Source organism: Pseudorasbora parva, chromosome 16 (genome assembly GCF_024679245.1).
Source record: "Pseudorasbora parva isolate DD20220531a chromosome 16, ASM2467924v1, whole genome shotgun sequence".
NCBI classification, from domain to species: Eukaryota; Metazoa; Chordata; class Actinopteri; order Cypriniformes; family Gobionidae; genus Pseudorasbora; species Pseudorasbora parva.
The window spans coordinates 21469478-21484293 of NC_090187.1; the positions used below are offsets into that span (position 1 = coordinate 21469478).

General features: G+C 40.8%; 1 protein-coding gene across 2 annotated transcripts; it reads right to left on the reverse strand.

Annotated features, from left to right (window-relative positions):
- Positions 1 to 8639: 8639 nt before the first annotated feature.
- Positions 8640 to 13895, reverse strand: clns1a (chloride channel, nucleotide-sensitive, 1A). 2 transcript variants are annotated; one of them, XM_067419957.1, is made up of 7 exons: positions 13514 to 13895; positions 13124 to 13260; positions 12884 to 13015; positions 12686 to 12799; positions 12168 to 12347; positions 9302 to 9365; positions 8640 to 8901 (listed from the first exon to the last, which is right to left on the reverse strand). In XM_067419957.1, coding segments are annotated over exons 1-7 (747 nt in total). In that variant the 5' UTR covers positions 13633 to 13895; the 3' UTR covers positions 8640 to 8900. The 2 variants fall into 2 exon arrangements, with proteins under 2 accessions (XP_067276058.1, XP_067276057.1); XM_067419956.1 differs by lacking the exon at positions 8640 to 8901 and having other exon boundaries at positions 9298 to 9365.
- Positions 13896 to 14816: the final 921 nt, after the last annotated feature.

Here is a 14816-nt window from a genome sequence, read left to right on the forward strand (position 1 = left end):
ATAGGGCCGAGATAGGGGATCACCCATCTCTAACCCCACCACCAGATCTAACTGCGATCCCCAAGATGCGAGCCTTCGCTGTGCCTCGGCAACAGTGGGACCCGAGCCCTGAGGACCGCGAGCCAAAGCACTCTCCTCGAAGAGTGCCCGGCGTGATCTTAATGTACGCATTGGGAGACTCTCGCAATGCTCGCAGCCAACCCCCTCGAGAGCTGACTGGGCATGCTCGAGCCCCAAACACATAACGCACAGGTCGTGTGTATCCCCACCCGTGATGTAACGAGGGCAGGAAGGAACACAACGCCTGAACTGACTAGACATTCTCTTTTCTCTTTTGACACACACAATAAATGGATATACAATATCACACAGAGCGCTTTGTGAAGACACAGAAGCTAGTGACTGTTTGGTCCGGGCATGCTTTATAGCTTCCTGGTCGATGACGTCACCCGCCCGTGACGTATCGTCCCGCTATTGGACTGATTACACAAGTGCTTCATGACATGGCACGCAGAGGCGTCCCCTAGCGTTTCGACGCAGCTCGAAGTTCCCTCGAGATAGGGAACTAACCCAAGGGGTTGAAGACTTGACTTGCCTTGACTTGACACTTGGAGCAGGGAAGACAAAATGTACATTTGACAACGATCTAGCACAGGACTGCAAACACAAGAAGGCCCCATACAAAAAAACAGAGCTTTCCCAATCTAATCTTTTTTCCCCCTCGTTTGATCAATTCAAAACAATGTAGTATACATGTAGTATACACTGCTAACGCTGGGTCCGTGTGGACGAAACACTGAGACAGTACAAAATGTATATGTATACAGCTAATCGTGTTTCCATGTAGACGGGGCTTAAGGCGTATCGTATGCATATACATTTTGTACTGTATCAGTGTTTCGTCCACACGGATCCGGCGTTTTGGAAACATGAATCCAATATTTTCTGAAACTGGGTCCCAGAGTGGATAAATCTTAAAACAACATTCTTGCGCTTTCGTTTGTACAGCCAATCTGTATGTTTTGTGATGAAGAGTGATGTCATCACCCCACATGTCGATCATAGTCAGACACCGCTACATCTCATAAAAGCAACAGCAATAATGGCGGACTACATGCTTGTGTTCGTGCTGCAGAAGCTACAGAGCTTATTAGTTTTACTAAAGCAAAATCTTCTGCTCCTTTGATACTAAGGTGAGCATGGACATGGATTATGGACATTATGGATAATGGACAACAACATAAGCCACATGCTCTTAGGTCTACCACAGAGGAGAGGACAACCAGGAGAAGATTTTAGGTAAGACCTGGTAGAACCAGCTGTTGATGGGACAACTTTTTGAATGGTGTTGTTGTGGAAGATGAATGGAGGGAGAACTTTCGCATGTCCAAAGCATCTATATTCGCCCGAAGCAAAGAACTTAGTCCGTATCGAAGGGCAAACAACAAACATGAAGGCACCAATTGAGATAGTCAAAAAGGTTGAGTTAATGCTTTATTACTTGAGCGATGGGGGACGACTACGGAAGACTGCTAACGCTTTCGGCGTGTCGCGACAGATTGTGCCCGTTGTTGTCAGGCAAACATGCAAAGCGATTGCTATCCGCCTGTGTCCAAAATAGATCAAGGTGACTTTTAAGGAGTCGGCCGCTGATCTAGTTTTGGGCTTCCAATGCACTCATGGCATGCCGCAGTGTTTGGAAGCGGTCAACGGCACCCACATTGAGATCTAGCAGCCATTAACCAACTCAATGGACTATATTAATGAGTACAGGTGGTCTGTGATTATAAGTAGCCTACAGATTTATTGATGTTGTGATAAAGTGGCCTGGGAGTGTACACGACGCACAGATCTTTGCAAAAAAAAAAAGCTGAACTTGCACTTTAAGACTGGCAAGATCCCTGCTCTGAAAAAGCAGATGGTGGACAATGAGGATGCCATACCCATTTTTCTTCATGGTGACCCAGCCTACCCTCTGCTGCCTTACTTGATGAAGGGATATTCAAACGCCACCACCACACCCCAAGAACAGTACTTTGGGCTATGTTTGTGTAGGGCACGGATGGTGATTAAGTGTGCTAATGGTTACCTCAAAGCCAGATTTGCTGCACTGAAAAGGCCTATGGGCATCATCTTGCAGGAACTTCCCCATGTGATTTATGCCTGCTTTGCTCTCCACCATTTTTGTGAGGACAGTGAGGAGACCATGCCTGAACACTCTTGTGTTGGGAACAATACAAGGTGATAAAGACTTACAGCCTTCAACACAATGCAACAACAACCTCACAGACTGTAATGAGGGAGAGGGAAAGAGAGTGCTCACAAAATACCTCAATCCTTAAACAAAAGACTGGCCAACAAGACCAACTGGTGTTTTGTTTTAATATAAGTATTTAGTACATTCACATTCTCACACTGTGAATTGTATAATGCTGATCATTTTGTCATTTTGAAAGCGTTGTGTGAAAATAAACAAATGACTGCAACCAATTCGAGACTTTTTTTATTGGAAAATAAATTATATATATATATATATATATAAATAAACAGGTCAAAGAATTGTATACAACAGGTCAAAGATTTGTATGTCAACTTGTAAAGTGCAACTGCATCAAATTAAAGCACAGTGCAGTCACTCTGCCTCATCTTGCAGCAGTGCACGTCTGTATGAAAATGTGGTTTGCTGTTGTGGGGTGGCGGTGTAGATGTTGTTCAGGGGGGTATTATCCAGATTGATTTGCTGGTTGATTGGGCGGAGGTGTGTGCAGTAAGGCTGGTGTAGTGGGGTGTGGTGTTTTGTACGTGAATGATGGTGGGTGCAATTGGAATTGTCCACTGCTGCTTTGTGGGTGTCCAAAATGGCTTTGGAACAACAGTCCCCTCACGTAGAAAAAAACCCCTCCTGAATGGTGCTAGTTATTTTAGCAATGTTTTTATTGATCTGCAGCATGTTGTCAGATTTGTGTCTGGCAGAGTCCTCCATCAACTCCAACATCCTCCTCTTTATTTCCTACTTTGCTGGATCAGTCAAAACCTTCCTCTTTAGCCAGTCCCCTCTGTGGCCCTTTAACTTTGCCTTAAATAAAACAAATAATAAAGTAAATTGCATTATTATTAAGCAAAACAATTATGCACAAAGCAACACACCTACACAAAGAACATGCATCCGTCCTAACTATGCCCACATCAAACGCCTACCTGGAGCAAATCCCGGCTCTGATTTACAACCACTGGAGGAAGATAGTCGAGGGATTCACTGGAGTTTGGAGAATCGCCAGGCAGCTCCACTGTCGATGTAGACGACTTTTCCAGGTCACCGTTCTCAATGCCAGCATTGATGAACCGTAGCAGGCGATATTTATATTTTGTTTAATATAAAGTGCATTATAAATAAAATGTATTATTATTTTATTATTAAATAAAGATTCAAATGCAGCTATACAGAGCTACAAACACTGAGGCAGGCAGCAGCAGCAGGTAGACAGGAGCAATCGATCAGGAACAATCAATCAGCCAGCCATCAATCAGATATGTGATATGTATTGCTATTAGTGTGTAAAATCTAAATCTAGAATGATACCATTTATGTTTTTCACATTCTTTCTGGGAAAAGAAAGCGTTGCTACAACTTCTGAAAGTGACCAGCGCAGTAATAGCAAAAATTAATATCACAAATTTAAACATCGAAAACAAAAAATGTAATACAAATATTTAAAGGGGGGGTGAAACACTCAGTTTCAGTCAATCTCATGTCAATCTTGAGTACCTAGAGTGGTATTGCATCCTTCATATCTCCAAAAAGTCTTTAGTTTTATTTTATTTATAAAAGAAATACGGGCTGTACCGAGTCTTTCTGGGAAAAACCGAGTGCCTGGAGGCGTATCGTGTGGGCGGAGCTAAAGAATGATGAGCGCAAAGCGGTGACGTCCTCAAGCGTGGAGAAGCCCATCGATCTCAGCTAATAGATATATGATCCAGAATCATTCGGAGGCTGAAATAAATTGAACAGGAGAAACAGCAACAGCAGGACGTCCGTCTCTGTAGTATGTACTGTATTTAGTGACCTGTCAACATTTGTGTGTGTTTACTCGCAGTTTATGAAGACATGATTCGGTTTATGGACTATTGTATGCGACTAAACCTTAGCAGTAGCAAGCAAAACGGTTTTGCACGTCAGACTTGTGTAACGTTGTACATAGAACAACAATAGTCCGTTAGCGCATTTGAATGACGAAGCACGCGATAGTGTTGTTTACTGATGTTTACTCACGCGACGATAACCAACAGCACAGACATTTGAAGCAGTTTTACTCACCGGCTGCTTCCAAAGCAGGACCGAACCTTTATCGCTGGGACCGCTCCGTCAAAAACACACTTCTTTGGTATGATTTGGTGAAGTCCTGTGACAGCAGTGAACTTTGTGTAGGGCACGGATGGTGATTAAGTGTGCTAATGGTTACCTCAAAGCCAGATTTGCTGCACTGAAAAGGCCTATGGGCATCATCTTGCAGGAACTTCCCCATGTGATTTATGCCTGCTTTGCTCTCCACCATTTTTGTGAGGACAGTGAGGAGACCATGCCTGAACACTCTTGTGTTGGGAACAATACAAGGTGATAAAGACTTACAGCCTTCAACACAATGCAACAACAACCTCACAGACTGTAATGAGGGAGAGGGAAAGAGAGTGCTCACAAAATACCTCAATCCTTAAACAAAAGACTGGCCAACAAGACCAACTGGTGTTTTGTTTTAATATAAGTATTTAGTACATTCACATTCTCACACTGTGAATTGTATAATGCTGATCATTTTGTCATTTTGAAAGCGTTGTGTGAAAATAAACAAATGACTGCAACCAATTCGAGACTTTTTTTATTGGAAAATAAATTATATATATATATATATATATAAATAAACAGGTCAAAGAATTGTATACAACAGGTCAAAGATTTGTATGTCAACTTGTAAAGTGCAACTGCATCAAATTAAAGCACAGTGCAGTCACTCTGCCTCATCTTGCAGCAGTGCACGTCTGTATGAAAATGTGGTTTGCTGTTGTGGGGTGGCGGTGTAGATGTTGTTCAGGGGGGTATTATCCAGATTGATTTGCTGGTTGATTGGGCGGAGGTGTGTGCAGTAAGGCTGGTGTAGTGGGGTGTGGTGTTTTGTACGTGAATGATGGTGGGTGCAATTGGAATTGTCCACTGCTGCTTTGTGGGTGTCCAAAATGGCTTTGGAACAACAGTCCCCTCACGTAGAAAAAAACCCCTCCTGAATGGTGCTAGTTATTTTAGCAATGTTTTTATTGATCTGCAGCATGTTGTCAGATTTGTGTCTGGCAGAGTCCTCCATCAACTCCAACATCCTCCTCTTTATTTCCTACTTTGCTGGATCAGTCAAAACCTTCCTCTTTAGCCAGTCCCCTCTGTGGCCCTTTAACTTTGCCTTAAATAAAACAAATAATAAAGTAAATTGCATTATTATTAAGCAAAACAATTATGCACAAAGCAACACACCTACACAAAGAACATGCATCCGTCCTAACTATGCCCACATCAAACGCCTACCTGGAGCAAATCCCGGCTCTGATTTACAACCACTGGAGGAAGATAGTCGAGGGATTCACTGGAGTTTGGAGAATCGCCAGGCAGCTCCACTGTCGATGTAGACGACTTTTCCAGGTCACCGTTCTCAATGCCAGCATTGATGAACCGTAGCAGGCGATATTTATATTTTGTTTAATATAAAGTGCATTATAAATAAAATGTATTATTATTTTATTATTAAATAAAGATTCAAATGCAGCTATACAGAGCTACAAACACTGAGGCAGGCAGCAGCAGCAGGTAGACAGGAGCAATCGATCAGGAACAATCAATCAGCCAGCCATCAATCAGATATGTGATATGTATTGCTATTAGTGTGTAAAATCTAAATCTAGAATGATACCATTTATGTTTTTCACATTCTTTCTGGGAAAAGAAAGCGTTGCTACAACTTCTGAAAGTGACCAGCGCAGTAATAGCAAAAATTAATATCACAAATTTAAACATCGAAAACAAAAAATGTAATACAAATATTTAAAGGGGGGGTGAAACACTCAGTTTCAGTCAATCTCATGTCAATCTTGAGTACCTAGAGTGGTATTGCATCCTTCATATCTCCAAAAAGTCTTTAGTTTTATTTTATTTATAAAAGAAATACGGGCTGTACCGAGTCTTTCTGGGAAAAACCGAGTGCCTGGAGGCGTATCGTGTGGGCGGAGCTAAAGAATGATGAGCGCAAAGCGGTGACGTCCTCAAGCGTGGAGAAGCCCATCGATCTCAGCTAATAGATATATGATCCAGAATCATTCGGAGGCTGAAATAAATTGAACAGGAGAAACAGCAACAGCAGGACGTCCGTCTCTGTAGTATGTACTGTATTTAGTGACCTGTCAACATTTGTGTGTGTTTACTCGCAGTTTATGAAGACATGATTCGGTTTATGGACTATTGTATGCGACTAAACCTTAGCAGTAGCAAGCAAAACGGTTTTGCACGTCAGACTTGTGTAACGTTGTACATAGAACAACAATAGTCCGTTAGCGCATTTGAATGACGAAGCACGCGATAGTGTTGTTTACTGATGTTTACTCACGCGACGATAACCAACAGCACAGACATTTGAAGCAGTTTTACTCACCGGCTGCTTCCAAAGCAGGACCGAACCTTTATCGCTGGGACCGCTCCGTCAAAAACACACTTCTTTGGTATGATTTGGTGAAGTCCTGTGACAGCAGTGAACGGTGGAGATCCACTTTGTGACGCGACTGAAGCGATGTTGTGAAGCTTCCCGTCATTTCTGCGTTCAAATCGGTTCAAATCGGTTCAAATGCAGCGCTGCCTTCCAAGAATGCTGTTGCGCGACCATAGGGCGCATCAGAAGTGTTCACGGATGACTGGATCTGCATCTTGAAAGAGTGTTTATGGGCATGCATTTCCTCTCTCGCTCTAGTCAAGCGCGCGTGCACCCTACCAGGAGAGCCCATACAAGGACCTTCCGCTCTGTTCACGTCAAGCCGAGCCATACTCGAAAAAAACTTTCCGAAACCGGAAGGAGAATTTTTAACACAGAAATACTCCATCAAACGTCCAACATTAGTTTTTGAAACTTTGTCTATGTTTAGGATGGGAATCCAAGTCTTTAACAGTGTAAAAAGCTCAGTATGCATGAAACAGCATTTCACCCCCCCTTTAAATACCAAAACCTCTTCTTGACTTTGTAATTTAAAGTTATATGACCCTAAAACTTTACATCAAGAACATCCAGGTAAACCTGAAGAAGCTAGGGGTGGATGATTATTTTATTTTTATTTTATCTTTGTTATTAAAAACATGAACTAAAAACAGTAGTCTTCACCTGAATTAAAGATACACTGGTACATAATAAAGCTACAAAGGTCATTCAGTCGAGAGCAGTGATCTTTTGTTCTCCTGTTTGAAAGACAGCGGCTGGTTTACTATTAGCAGGCTGTCACTTTAAGATCCTATTGACACCAACTGATAAACTTCGCATAACCAACTGTTTTTACCTTTTACATGAATACTCGTCAAGACAGCCAATTTGACAATTGTGTGTATTTGATAGTTGACAAGACACAAAACAACTGAAGGGATCACACTTTTAGAGCGGTGACTTGTCCGCATGTTTCGGTGTGTGTCAGACAGCAAGGAGTTGTTTTTCACAAGTTATTGCCTTTTATCTTTTTTTACCGTCAAGCAAGTCACATAAGTAACAGTCGTGTGTCCAGTTTATTCCCTGTTATGCGTCGACCTAAAACGTACACTTTTCACAATGAAGTAGCATATAAAAAGCTTTCAGATATTGCGCCGTTGCGATATCTCGATAAATTGCGCAGCCCTAACCCCCGGCACTGATGTTCTCCGTGAGCATTGCTCTAAGCTCAGGGCGGCTGTGAGGACGTTTTGCTAATCGAAATATCCCACTGACCTTAGTTTATATCAGTCACTCCGTTCTCGCTTCTCTGCAAAGGCCTTTACTGCTAAAACTGCTTAAGAAACAGTCTAAAATACAGCACTTTTAGAAAACTACTAATTATTTATATTATATATATTTTATTGCTAAGATTAAGCTCTGACACTGGCAAGAGCAGCTTCCAAATCATCAGTACTCAAAAGATCTGTCTGCTGTTTTTGACAGTTAACCACCAGATCGTCCTCATGTCACCCAGCATCTCGGGAACTGCACTCCATTGATTCAAGTCTTACCTCTTAGGTAAAGGTAGATCCTTCAGTGTTGTCATGGAGAGGTGAGGTTTAGAAGTCGCAGCATCTAGCGACTGGGATGCCTCAGGGCTATGCTTGGACCACTTATCTTCTCCATCTTTATGTCATTACTAGTATCTTTCATTCCAAAATATGTATTTTCCCATCACTGCTATGCTGATGACACACAACTGTACCTCTCATTCAAACCAGATGATCCGATGGTAGTGGCTTGCATCTCAGCCTGCCTGACAGACATTTTATGCCTGACAGACATATTCACTTGCTGCCTAATATATCACTCCCACTAACAGGTGCTGTGATGAAAAAATATTTCAGAGAGAAACAAAACACCAAATATAAAAAGAAATGACTTTGGTACAAAAACAGTTGTATTTATTGAAATCGCTAACAAACACATCAACATGGTCTTCAGGTAAACCTACAAAATACATTAGTGGGATCTACACATAGCTGCGGCTGAGGTAAATTTACGGGCGTTGTGTAAAACAGCCCATTATACTCAAGCAAGGAGAGACAGAAATGCTATAAGAGCTTTGCGAGGTGGGCTCGGCCAGTATCCCAGCATGCCCCACTGAAGTGCTTTAATCAGCAGTACAAAGACAGTCCATCTGTCAACAGATTGAAGAATTCAGAGTTGCAGGAGATTCAACACAGACCCACACAATAGTATTTATAAAATTATCATTCTGAAAATAATCATACAGGTGTGTGTATGATTACATAACATGAAGGTGTAAATGATAGAATTAACATTTTCTGATTAATTCTTTTAAGTGTGTTAGCAAAAGATTCTGACTATTAACAATTATAATTTTCTAGCCAGTTATAATACAAATATTGGAAACTAAAACTTGACAAATGTTTAAAAAAAGAAAAGAAAACTTAAAATTACTAAAAACTGATTTAAAAAAAAAAAAAACAAAAAAAACAATTAAAATACCACTGGCCAGGACTGGAAATGGACAACTGAGATTTTTTTTTTTAAGACAAAAGATAAACTGTATTTACCAGTGATCCACATCGGCGTCATCAAACTGTCCAGCAATTGCACTCGCGTCGACTTCCATTCCATCTGAACGTAGAAGAAAATAAAATAAAAATAAATTACATTACACGCATCCTGCACTGCTCCGCTGGGCTTTACTCATTACAGAGCCATTAGCTTTCAGGAAATCCTGCTCATTACAGACACACCCCCATCAGCTAAACGGCCACATCAGGCTCCAAGAATGCTTGAATTCACACAATACTGACTTGACTGAAATAAAAATCATATGTACACACCAAGACAAGATTCACTGAATAAAACATTCATCGGTTTACACATGTAAAACATTCTAAATGTGACACTCTTAGCAACATGTGAGGTATAAAGTTGCATGACTTTTCTGTTACTGCCATCTTGTGGCTGCTCATGTGCATTATGATTTTTTTTTTTTTTAAAGTCATAACGTCAAAAATTAAACTCTGGGATGTCATTCAGAGAAGCTTTTTGACAATTATTTACCTAACTATTTTGATGCCCAAGTTATCATATTTACAATTTGTATTTGTTTATTATATATATCATACATATACACACATACATATACATACACACACACACACACACACACACACACATATTTCATACATATACACACATAAATATACATATGTATATATTTGGGACCACTTTACAAAAAGGTTTCACCTGATACAATTAACTAGTTAATTGCATTAAAAGGTGCAGTAAGCAATTTCTGAGAAACTGTTGATATTTGAAAACTACCCAAACAAACACGGTCCTCCATTGCTCCACCCCCAAAATTTACAAATACGCACACCAGCTCCAGAAGACCAATGACACTCACAACTGTCCTCTTACTACAATTACAACACACAAGACGATATTTTGAAAAATGCATGTAACCAAGCAGATAGAGGAACTTTTGAATACTATAGTAGAGGAAAAATACTAACTACTTGGTTACAAACATTCTTCAAAATATCTTGTGTTCAGCAGAAGAAAGAAACTCATACAGGTTTGGAACAACTTGTGGGTAAGTAAATGAGTAAATTTCATTTTTAGGTGAACCATCCCTTTAATGCAATTGTATTATTAACTTACATAATCATATATTAATCAATTCTGTAACAAAAACAAACAAACAAACAAACAAACAAACAAACATGTAAACTTATGTATCAACAAATGAGCCCTTTTGTAAAGTGTTACCTATATTTTGATAATATACAGACCTTGGTCAGGCTAGTGCCATATTTAGTATGACAGAAATAAAAATGAGACTGTGATTGATAGAGTTACAGTGTGTGTTAAATGGAACATTCTGTTGACACTCAACTCTACTTCTCATTTCAACCAGATGATCCTACAGTCAGTGTTCGTATCGCTGCCTGCCTGACAGACATTTCTGGCTGGATGAAAGAGCATCACCTTCAACTCAATCTCGCAAAGACAATTACTTGTCTCAACCAACCCAGCACTTCAGCAGAATTTCTCCATTTAGCTCGGTTCATCAACCATAGCTCTGTCCAGGACAGCCAGGAACCTTAGAGTTGTGATTGAAGACCAGTCAAACTTCACTGACCACATTACTGCAACAGCCCGGTTCTGCAGATTTGCCTTATACAACATTAGAAAGATTAGACCCTTCAGAATAGGCCGCACAACTCCTGGTCCAAGCTCTTGTTCTCTCCAGACTGGACTATTGTAATGCTCTTCTAGCTTGATCAAACCCTTGCAACTGATCCAGAAGAGAGTTGTCTTTAACAAGCCGAAGAGAGCACACGTCACACCTCTCTTCATCAGTTTGCACTGGCTGCCAATGGCTGCTCGCATCAAATTCAAGGCACTAGTGCGCGCCCACAAGCAACCACCGGCTCTGCACCAATATACCTACTCGCTTGTTCAGATATTACAAACCCTCCAGAAGCTTGCATTCTGCAAATTAACGGCGCCTCGTAGTTCCATCCTAAAGAGGCATGAAAGCTCTCTCACGGACCTTTTCCTGGACCATTTCCACCTGGTGGAATGACCTGCCTATCTTAATTCGTGTAGCCATTTTCAAAAAACATCTTAAGACACATCTTTTCCAACTGCAACTGACCAATAAATTATGTTTTTATTAAACAAGGTTCAGGAGGAGCTCGTTCAGATAATTGACACAGGTGGAGAGTACTCCGCTAATCAACAAAAGAGGTGTATATATACAGTTGTCTTACCTCCATTTTGTTGACACTTTATCAGCATCCCTCCACCACCCCTTCTCCACATTTTGCTCTGTTTAGTTCCAAATCACTATTTACATATGGGGACTCTGGGTTCGGGCCGAAGTCCGAGCTCGAAGCCCTCCCCCCGGACAGCACGCCAAATATGCATTTAAATATACTCTCTATAAATTATATGCAAGTGTGAACTCGTGAAAGACTAGCACTTAACTATCCAATTAAATGTTCTGTTTGCTTGTTTGGGTAAAATAAATATATAAATTGTTTGTTCTGTGCTTGATTAACTGAGACTTCTTACAGCACTTGCAGGTTGTTCCCCTTGTTTGTTTCGTTGCTTCTATTGCTCTCCCCTTTTTGTAAGTTACTTTGGATAAAAGCGTCTGCTAAATGATTAAATGTAAAAAAAAAATGTTGTTTAATGACACAGATTGTGCAGTGATGCAACTCCATAACACGGTTTTAAAAGTTGTGAGATGTGTAAAATGTGATCTAGGAGCTTTATACAGTGCATGCAATTGTAAAGACTAAGACTATTCCTCAAAGCTTAAGTTTCATCTGCATTAATCAATATGCAATCTTTTGTAAACTACTGTACATCACTACTGTAATAACTCATAGGCACAGTGAGTTTTAAAACACAGACCTTCAAATGCAGCAGACGGCTCATCGGTTCTGACTCCGGCCATGTGGTACTGCTGTGCGACTGACTGGGCCAGCATCCCCTCCAGTCTGTCCAGTGTGGCCTGACCCTCTGACGTCAGGTGGGACAAGCCCTCCTCATAGGTGTAAAACGTGGGAATATCTCCATGACCCTGCTCTTGCTCTAAAGAGAAAAGTGTATGAGAGGAACAATACAAAACGCTTTAAAAAAGACACCAAACATCAGTCTCAGATCATTGTCTTTTTTCAGTATCCATTTGAAAGTTGAGACACTAGATCAGTGGTTCTCAGCCAGGGGGCTCCAGCAAACTTCAATAGAGATCTTTAAAATTATTTAAAATAAACAAAATCAGCTAACAAAAATATATGAATGCATTTTTTTAAGTCTTGGCTTTAATTCCAGGAAAATATTTGCCTATATGGGAGGCCTTTGACTATTGTCTTGGACGACAAAAAGAGAACCATGACACTAGATGCATTGTGTGTCCAAATGACACTCACCCGCTTCCTCTACGTCATACTCCTCTCCCTCATAATCATCATCATCTGTGTCAGCGTCCTCAGGGTCTGGGTGCAGGGCCTGACAGTCACACATGGCGGAGAACATGGGCTCCACTGCGCACACACAAACACACGCTGTTACTCTTGGTACAGGAGTTGTTTAACCTGAACACTTCCACGTTCGTTCCGAACACTCACATGCAGCTTTATCACTGGGCACAAAACGAATCTCTGTGATGGTTCCTGAATCTTCGCTGTCGCTGTCACTCTCCTCATCATCCTCTCCTACATCATCAGGAGCTTTATCCTGCTGCTCTGCATTGTTTTCATCTAAAAGACACAATGAAGATTGGTAAAAATTTCTCTACCCACTCTCAAAGTAAATGTCTATACCAGTGCATCCCTATTTTGGGTGCCATTTGGAAGATGATGTCTCACCGTCCAGTTTTGCATTGACCATCACATACAGGTGCTCTTCTGGAAAGGCGCTAAGATCTCGTGAGATTGCGTGCAGACTGATGGAAGGGTATTCAAGACAGAAACCCATTCCTGAACCATCAAACCAGGACAGATGCCTGTAAAGAGAATAGCTGCATTAGTAAGCATACGTCCCAAAAAAGTGTACTATGGTAAAGATAGACAGACAGATAAATAGAATTACTGTACCATTGTTATACCACAGTACTTTTAGTAAGGTATCTACTACCCTTGTTTGTTCTTAGAGTTTATGCATAAATAAATGTGTCCACAGGTGTCACCTGATGTAGAACACACATGCCACGTGAACACAACACTGATGCTTTAGTTAAAACGTGAACAGACACTCACGCCTCAGCCACAAACAGAGTTCCAGATCCCAGTCTTTTCCCGTCCAGAACCGCAGTTGTTTCGGCCTGCTGGAGCCGCACGCCCTCGCTGGGTGGAGGTAAACTCTTCAACACAACCATTCTGATTAATTAAATCACCGTGAAGCTACTGAATGCACTAACACTGATGCTCTGGTGAGACAATACACAGTCACAAAGCGCTGCAAAAACAACAGTAACTCTCATCCAAGCGCTTTAAAGCTTTCTCCTTTAACTGCGTTCATGTACAATTAAAATGCGAACGGTTTGCGTGGCGAGAAACTTTCAAATGGGTTTTATAGTTCAAAGATTCGCTGTCATGCGTCACTTCTGTAGTACTCACTCATTGGGCGACGACTGTCACTAATAACTGTTTCCTGTGGGACACACACGGGTCATTCCTGCAGGGGGCGCTCAGTGGCCCACAACGACGGATTGTCCATTGAGTCGCATTCACGTTTGAATACGTGTTTTGTCTTATTGGAGATGTTTGTGCAGTAATACGTATAACTATATTAATTACAAAGATGACTATACATTAAACAGACACATATTCCCAAGCGCGATCTCTGCAACATTATGCAATAAAATACATAAGTCTGTAATCATGACAGATTGTGATTGGTCCAATCAGCAAACGCAAAGAAAAGTAACAGTTAACATGTGATATTACTGTTCGTTTGCTGCGTCAGAAGCGGTATGAAACAGTTTACACTTGAAAGCTAAACTGCTCTTTAATGTATTTAATAAAATAACAAATAACAAACACCTGAAAGCTAACACAGAAACGTTAATACTAGGCATTAAAAGGTGGCGTCTGGGCCGCTAAGTACCGCCCCTCTTATTTCACATTTTGGTTTAATCCATTCTACCCGTTTTTTTTCCATCCGCGCTACACGCGCCGCTTTATGACGCAAGAAAAGAGCCCGCGCGTTCCATACCATAAGTAAAGCCACAGCGCCTATTCAGGATCGGAGGAGATACAGTACAACAACCACAAACCGTAATAATGATTTGTGTTTTTGAACCATGCTATAGTAAATATACTACAGTAAAGTGTAGTGTATTATAGTATTTACTACACTTTGTTAATTTAATTTAGTTAATTATATTACTGTATTTAATTAAAAAAAAAACTATTAAACTACAGTAGCAAATTGTTAAACCTGTTGTAGGCCTACTACAATTTACTGTAGTATTTTTACAACATTATGGTTCAAAAAAACTATTGTATTTACTAGAGTCATTTTACTATAATATACTTTTTTCTTTTTACTTTTTTTTTC

What these genes read in the sequence shown, in the direction of transcription:
- clns1a (XM_067419956.1), bottom strand. Translation starts at nt 13,632, where the DNA reads ATGGTTGTGTTGAAGAGTTTACCTCCACCCAGCGAGGGCGTGCGGCTC. An exon ending in GCCCAGTGATAAAGCTGCAT is followed by an intron (nt 12,800 to 12,883) that starts GTGAGTGTTCGG and finishes GTGTGTGCGCAG; the next exon opens with TGGAGCCCATGTTCTCCGCC. An exon ending in GCCGTCTGCTGCATTTGAAG is followed by an intron (nt 9,366 to 12,167) that starts GTCTGTGTTTTA and finishes TTCTACGTTCAG; the next exon opens with ATGGAATGGAAGTCGACGCG.